This window comes from Sarcophilus harrisii, chromosome 2, assembly GCF_902635505.1.
Source record: "Sarcophilus harrisii chromosome 2, mSarHar1.11, whole genome shotgun sequence".
Lineage (NCBI taxonomy): Eukaryota > Metazoa > Chordata > Mammalia > Dasyuromorphia > Dasyuridae > Sarcophilus > Sarcophilus harrisii.
The window spans coordinates 491,436,063-491,444,342 of record NC_045427.1 but is presented as its reverse complement, the minus strand read 5'-3'; the positions used below and the strand labels follow the sequence as shown (position 1 = coordinate 491,444,342).

Below are 8,280 nucleotides of genomic sequence, written 5' to 3'. Positions count from 1 at the left end.
TTATTTTTTTTTTTTTGAGAGATGACCTTGTCACAAGGGGATTTTATCAGCTTTTGTTACAAAATGTTCCTTCTCTATTCCTTACTGGCAATAAACTGTTCGTTCACATGTGAAAAGGGACTTATATCAGGAAACACTGGTCAAGGTTGCAATTGATAGTGATTCTCAAATAAACATTTAGCTTTTTAGCTTTAAAGAAGGTAACCAAATGTTCCACCAAATCTCATGCTCACCTGAAAAATTCTGCCCAGATACTAACTTGCTATTTCCTCCTTCAGCGCTCACCCACTAGAAGCAAATTTAGAAAAAGTCCATGACCTTTGGGTACAGTCCAGAAGTTTTATTTCTTGGCAAATCAGCAAAGAGTGTGTTTTCCTGGATGATAGAAATAGTGGAGATCTTTGAACAAACCTGAACCTGAGTAAGAGGTAAATGCTACTTCTTTCTTACTTACTGGAAGATGGGTCTGAGCAGAAATATGCCAAGTCAGAAATGGTTCCAACTCTTTGGACATTTGTTTACAGTAATAACTCAGAATGTTAGATCTCATACCTTTTCGTTGTCGAATAAGGGATATAGGAAGACAGAGAAAGAATGTTTGATTAATCCATAAGTTAATCACTAATACCAAAAGAATTCGATCAGTGTGGTTATCTTTGTGTAGTCTAATCTTGATTGATGACTTGAAAGGCATCTTGGCCTGGAATGTTATATCTCCAATTCTCCAACTCTCTTTCCTTACCTTTTTACAAAACCCCATAGAATATTTAAGGCCACATAGTTTAAAGGGAGATGATTGCTATAGTTAAGTATAAAGTTTCATTTCTTAGAATCAGACAAAGACTGTGACCCAAGAGTTGCAGTGAGGCAGAAACATATAACACTTACTATCTTTTTTGTAAAAGTTTTCCACTGGTGATATGCATGCTATTAATAAATCTACAATTTAATAAGAAGTAGTAATAACATTGTCTTATTTCTTGATAACCAGAAATAGAAGAATATGTGTATTCAGAAGTTATTCAAGCCTAGCTTTATTACTTCACTGCTCAATCTTCCCCTTTCTGGACTGGTCAGGGCTTATCATTTCTTGCCCTCTTTTTAATGAGTATGAAATCAACCAATCACAATATAGTAATTTGTGTTCATCTGAAAAGTCTTGTGGACGTGACGGACGTCAATCTCCCCTTACAGAGATGCGATTGTCATGCTCAACAATATCAGTCCAAACAAACTTTGTTCAGGGTGTCAGGCAGAAGAACATTCTCCACTTGGACAATTACAAGGGTTCCAGAAAAAGTTATTTTTTCCAAGAAAAAAAGATAACTTCAAATACACATTTAGTAGCATGGTAGGGCTAAGCTCAGGAGACTTTTGAGAGAAACCAAACAAGTTATTTGGCCATCACATGCCTTTATTTCTTTTCTGGCAAATGGAGATAATTAGGACAATGACTGGAAAAGTTAAAAGTCTTATACATATGAAAGATGAAAGGATTTTTCTAACTTTGAGTGAATAATAGAAATGGGAATTGAATTCAGATTCTTTGAATCCTTCCTTATCCAGGATTCTTACTAGTAGATGTGTACAAGAATAAAGGGAGGTCTCCAAAGCACCTGACAAACCCTCAAAGATGTGCCAGAAAATGTGAGTAGGTGGAGCTGGGAAGACAGTGGGATTGAAATGAGGCCATTGAATTTTCCTTTATTCAAAGTAAAGAAGTTTTGAAAACTTCCTATTCTGATTATAATCTCCTTCCCAGCAATAAACATATCAATTATTGGAATTCATAAAGGATATAGATATAAAATAGTTCTTATTCTTAGATGTTTTTTCTATTCCAATAATAATAATAATAACAATACATTATTTCCCTCTTTTCCTTTCCACCAATGCTTTACTATCATATGATCATTACGTCTAAGATTGGTCAATCTTTGATGTCACAAGCAGCTCAGGAGATATAAAGAGGCACTTGGTATGAGAGGGACCTAGACATTCTAACCAGCTTCATTTTCAGTGGCTGAGAAGGAGAAACTCCTGTAAACATTTGTGCAAGATGAAGGTCCTATTCTTCACTATTGCCCTAAGCCTATTCTCCATCCTCCATGCTGATGACTTTACATTTTCTGAATTTAAACCCCAGGAGGTAAGTCTGCTTTGGGAAATGCTGCCAAATGGAGTGATAAGTACAAGCAAGAGGATGTCATTTAAAATTGAGTTTCTCCTGGGATATTTTAAACCATGTCTGGAAACTGTAACCTTCTCATTTTATAAAGTATAACAGTTTCAGGACAAGTTTTTGGGGCAGATTCAGCCAGAAAATGTTGGATTTAATCTGGTAATAGTGATAGGGATGTTACTTCAAAAGGTAAAAGCCAGGTTAAGGATTTCACTCTTCTTTTGCCTTTACTTTTAGTTATTCTGTCCAGACTAAGCTAGACATAGGGGCTGTCATCCAGTTATTTTTCCCCGTATCAATGGCCATATCAAACAAATTATACTCCAAAGGGAAAGTGAATCTCTAATGACTCAGAGTCACTGTTTGTGAAAACTAATTTGTAGGATTAATGCCAAATCCTTGCTCTATTTTGGGCCATGAGTTATTTGCTGCAACTTTATAGATTTGGATTCTTAAGGCTAGTTTACCTGAACCTACTTGTTTCTTCCAAAATTTTTTTCAGTTGGATTGTGCTGCCACCATATCCATGATAATCCCTGGGATAACTGACTTATAGATGAATTTTGTATTAGTTCAGGAAAGGTGCAGAGGATCAGGAGATATTTAGGGGGCAGGGAGATCTATTATTCTTTTATTTGTTCTTTCTTAAGACCTGGCTACATATCATAATTCTCTCTAGGGCACATATTATGTAAAAGTCATTTCAGTAGATAATAAATTTCCTGAGGAGGAGATTCCTAAGGACGTGTCACCTTTGACCATCACCTACCTTAATGACAGAATGGAGGCCAGATTTACCATGATGAAGTAAGTAGACTGCCCAGAACTGTTTTATGAGCCTGATTCATCTTTTATCTCTCCTAATCTATGACTTCAACTAGAACTTATTACTTTATATTCTCTGAGTATCATTCTCTTTAAATCTGACCACATGCAGTAGTTAGAAACGTTCATACACGAATAAGAAATTTCTATTTTAGCATCAATGAGCACAATGCTTCCTTCTCATCTATTGACTGACTTCCTGAGTCACTGTCCAATTTTTATTCCCACATGAGTTCAGAACTTTTCTAATTTTCCCAATTCCCCTGTATAACTTTGTCTTATATAATTTGTGACACAAGTCATCATTGGTTATATATTACATTTTATTCATACTATGTAACTCTCTCCTTTTCCTTTGGGGCCACCTGTGGTTTGGATTCCTTAGAGAATATTATGTTTTATGATAACCAGTTCTATAATTTTGCTCAGAAAATGTTTGATATTCAAAAAAAAATCCACAAAATCATTTTTAATGAGTGGGACCGCTAAAGGCAATAGCTGTGTTACTAAACTGCTCTCAGGTATTCTCTTGTGATTGGTCAATTTGAGATCTGATTTAGGAACCTGAACTCAAATGACCTTTTGTGATTTTGATGACATCTAAATTTCTAACAGGCTTGTTGTCTTTGGGGAAACCATTCATGTATATTCTGCTTTCCAGGATGGATAACAAGTGTGAAGAGATTACTATGATGTTGGAAAACAGTGATGAACCCAGGAGAGTTGACATGAGTAAGTCACACTTACATATTGTTAAATGGACCCTCTAAGATAAAGTATTCCAGTCTGAGGCCTGCTCTTAATTTATTAAGTTCAAGGAAAGTCTGGGATTTGGCATTTTCCTGGAGTTCAGAAGTCTAAAGCCTGGGTTTTCTTGACAACATACAGAGAGTTTGGCAGGGTTTTCTAAGACATGAACCAAACTGTTTGGAGGTTTGCCTTCCTGCAGACATAACTGAACAAATCACTGAGATCAAGGGGTGGGTGTGGCAAAGATAAGTTAGGCAGCTACTCTCTTCATTTACTTTGGGAAAATGCAAGGACACTTTTTAAAATCTCCCTCTCCCTGTTAAATCTCAGAAGAAACTTAAATTGTGTTACAATTCAATTGAGGCTGGATTTCTCAGTGAGGGAGGGACAAATTTCAAATGAATGAATGAAAAAAAATTATTAAGTGCTTATTTTGTGCAAAGTACTATGCTAAACTTGGGGCAGGCAAAAAGAAAAGTAAGACAGTGCCTGCTCTCAAGGAGCTCATATTCTTCTCTCAACACATAATGAACAGTAAAATCAATAAGATTGGTTATAGAACTGAGGCATGGGGAATAATATGACTGGTTGGAAGTTGGGAACGAGGGGCTAGCAACAATACCTCTTTCCTCCAATGACTAATAATGTTCATTGTTTGGGTTCCCCACAAATGGACCAGACTTTTTTGGATAATTAACCAGACATCCTTGAAGGATATATTGATGATGTATGCATATATACAGATTCACTGGTGTCCATCTATATTTCTCAAGGATAAAAGATTTCCTAGAGGCAAGAATAGAATAATGTTTAGAAGGAGAACAGGATTTCTGAACTTAACTCATTACAGACCAACTGAATTTCTGAACTAAGTTCAGAGACAAAGAACTATGACTTAGCCAAGTTACAGAACAACATCAATGAATGGTAAAAAGTATCAATTAAAAAATAATACAGAATCCTTGATTGTTTCACTGACTCAAGAATGACTTTCTATGACGTATAGCATGCCGCCTCTTTGACCTTGGTCAAATTAAATTCTTAGGACTTCAGTTTTCTCATCTGTAAAAAGAAAGATTAGAGACTAGATTTTCTTAAGGTCCCTCTAAATCCAAATCACTGAATCCTGAGTTATTTTAATACATAGTAGTCCATAATAATTCCACAAGAAAAATACAAAATGATGTGTTGCATGACGTCCAAGGGGAAGATCATTTTGCTATGAAGTCATGAAACTATCCTTAGTGATTCCTGGATTATGGTAGCTTTCTGGCCACAGGGTACCTCTGACCAGAATAGGGTTCTCAAGTACTCCTTAGACTCTACTATACAGATATTTTCTAAGAGGATTTAAAATGCTAACAGAGTATCTTCTCAATACTCCTTTATAGACAGATACCAACGCTATACCTGTGCCATAGTAAAAACATCTGAGAAGAATTATTGGATTCTATCCTGTCAAAACAAGTTTCATCCAAGGAGAATGATTGAACTTATGGGTAAGCAATATGTGATACTGTGAATTGAGACAAACAATATCTTTCAATAAGTGAGGCAGTTGCTAGAATCTGTCTGTCCAGATTCTCCTTTACATTATCAAATATGAAATCCCTGAAAATAGTAGGAACAATTGATTTTGCATTTGATACTCATCAAAGTCCAGTGAAATGGATAGTGGACTCTACAAGTCACTTCAAATATTTCTTTAGCTAGGGATTTGATAGTAACACTGCTAACCCATCACATTCTCAGACTGTAAGCATTGAGATAACTTTTTCTTCATGATTCACTAAGGGGATAGGGAGTATAATGGATAAAGCACTGGGTTTGGAATCAGAAAAACTCATCTTCCTGAGTTCAAATCCAATTTCAGATACTAGTTTTGTGATCCAAGGTAAGTTACTCAATTCTCCCTCACTTATTCATCTGTAAAATGAGTTGGGGAAGTCACTCTAGTATCTTTGACAAGAAAACCCAAAATAGGATCATAAAGAATCAGACACAATCAAAATGACCACACATACATACATACATACATACATACACACACACACACACATACACACACACGGATCAGAGTCTTATTTAAACAAAGCAGAAGATGGAGGGTGAAGATAAACATGCACATGAGTCTTATACTGTATTTCTGGACATTTGAGAGTATTGTTTTAGTTCATATTTGGTAGATTTGGATTTTTTTTTCTATATAGCTGAAGGTTTGGGATACATTTGAAATGAAGGTTAAGAAGACTTATTGGAGGGAACTAGTGATGACTTGCTCAACCACTACTGAGTTCTCTTCTGATCTTTCATGCTAACAATTAAATTTACAAAGCAGTTAAAATAAGAGACTCTTACAACAGGAAGTGTCTAGCATTAGGAGACTAATTTTTTTCAGATCTCACAATTATCTATCCTGATCTCTCTCTGCAGGTCCAGATACAGATGAGAACCCAAAAGCCATGCAGGAATTTTACAACTTTATCCACAGAGAAAGAGTTGATAAAAGCAGAATCATTTTCCCCAGACAAATTGGTAATAAGAAGAATTTTAGCTCTTTCTTGCCCAGCCATCTACTCCATGTGTCCTTATGTCATTTCCTTATTCTCTTTTAATTTTTTAGAACTGTTTTACACTAACTTGTTAGCAGGTCATCTCTAAGCCCATGGATTCTTGTTCATTTAATGAGTTCTATGGCAGGAAATTTTATTGGAAAATGAACTAATATATGTCTTTATTTTTGCAGAGGCCTGCATCCCAGAACGTGTTTAAGGTAGGGTCTGTTAAAGACTTCCAGAGCATCTTCCAGAAAAATGTAGAAATCTTCAGACTTAAAATGCCATGTAGTTCAGAGTTCCGATATTGTTTTCAATATCTTGAATAGATCAAAAAAACTCCTGGGAATTTCTGTCCTAGGCTTTAGCACCTTTATATCTTAATAAATGCTTTTGGACAATTCGCTTTATTCTCAGATATTAGAGCATAAGGCCATTGCCCCTTGGGGAGTTCTTTCTGGAAGCAGAGAACAACTGGCTAGACTCTATTTCCTTGGGATAGTATATGACACTGTAGAAAGAGTGATGAACTTGGAGTCAGAAGGCCATGTTTCAAGTTCTGGCTTCAGATATATCTGTTTGATATTGGGAAAGTTATTTTAAGTCTCTAGATCTTGTCTTTCTATTCTGTAGCATAAATATGTGGAAGGGGAGGACTAGATAATACTAAGGTCTATTCTAGCTCTAAGTCTAGATTGTTCTAAATCCAATTATCCATTATTATATTTGAATGCAATGATGAAATTTCTGAATTTTTGGTGTTCCGGGGCTGGGTCTTGCTGGCTCATGTAAAGCTTTTGCTCCCTCCTGAAATTGCAAGTATCATCACTGAATTTCCCTTTGGTGTTTTTTAGGAGAAGATTTTCAAGTCAAAATTAACATTGTTTAGGAAATCTGAGCCATCTCTTCAGATGACAAGTAATTACCTGCACCTGGATCCAGTGTAACCTCCTCCCTCATCACCCTCACACCACCCTCCAATTTCTAACATTTTATGTGCTATACAAGTGCTACATAAATTTATGAAGCAATCATACTTGGCTCAGTCTCTTTCTTTTAGGTTTTCTTGAGATAGTAAACGAGACATAGGTTACAGCTATATCAGGTACACATCCCTGAATGTCCAGGGGCTTTGAAATTCTAAAGATTCACAGGGAACTTACAGCTTCTATAGAGTGTGTTTAAAGGTTACATATATAAGATGATATCTTTGGTCAGTTTTTTGCTAGTCCTTAAAGTAAGATAGAAATCTGGAGAGATAAATTATGATGAAAACTAATAAATTATGGGAAGATGGCAGCATGCTCATAAGAGCCTGGATCCTTCACAAATGCTTCAGTAAAAATGCACCAAAAACTCTTTAAAGTCAGATAGAAAATTCCTACTCATCCCAGAGTAGGAATGTATGGAAATCTGGAATGTAGATAAACCAGAATAGGTAGAAAGACCACTGCAATGGCAATGAGAGAAGGGGCCTAAGTAAGACTCAGCAAGAGTGTTTCCTTGGATACTTAAGGCAGTAACAGAAAAAACCCTGAGAAGAACTCAGCAAAGGGACAGCCCCAGAGCCCCAAAGTCAGAAAAAAATGTTTAAAAAGCCCTATGCTCAGACCTGTCAGAGAAATGCTTCAGGCAAACTGTCTAGAAAAAAAAGTAAAGAAAGGCGGTTAGGAAGATCCTAGTGTTTGAATGGCTTTTAAATTCCATGGTAACTGGGAATAATAATAATTTCAGCATAAAGCATCCCTAGAACTTTAACTACCAAAATAAAAAAGATCCTGAGCATCATCTAGGCAGTTCTCTCCTAACCTAGTATCCAGTTTTGCTGGACTTGGGCTATGGTTCAGGTAATAAGCTTGAATAATTCCTGAAGAATCTGGGACCTAGTCTTTACCATAGTACACAGAATGAAGTAAAATCTGATCCTGAAATCAAGTGGGGTAGAAATAGCATAGAAATAAAGTTTGG

The 8,280-nt window shown here is 36.1% G+C and overlaps 1 protein-coding gene across 1 annotated transcript; it reads left to right on the top strand.

The window, feature by feature from the left end:
* The first annotated feature begins 1,978 nt into the window (after positions 1 to 1,978).
* LOC100922956 (late lactation protein) lies at positions 1,979 to 7,348 on the top strand. The gene is made up of 7 exons (XM_012540834.2): positions 1,979 to 2,149; positions 2,862 to 2,989; positions 3,669 to 3,739; positions 5,149 to 5,256; positions 6,191 to 6,292; positions 6,504 to 6,530; positions 7,167 to 7,348. The coding sequence occupies exons 1-6, from the start codon at positions 2,060 to 2,062 to the stop codon at positions 6,527 to 6,529; spliced, it is 525 nt and encodes a 174-aa protein (XP_012396288.1). The 5' UTR covers positions 1,979 to 2,059; the 3' UTR covers position 6,530; positions 7,167 to 7,348.
* The last annotated feature ends 932 nt before the right edge of the window (positions 7,349 to 8,280 follow it).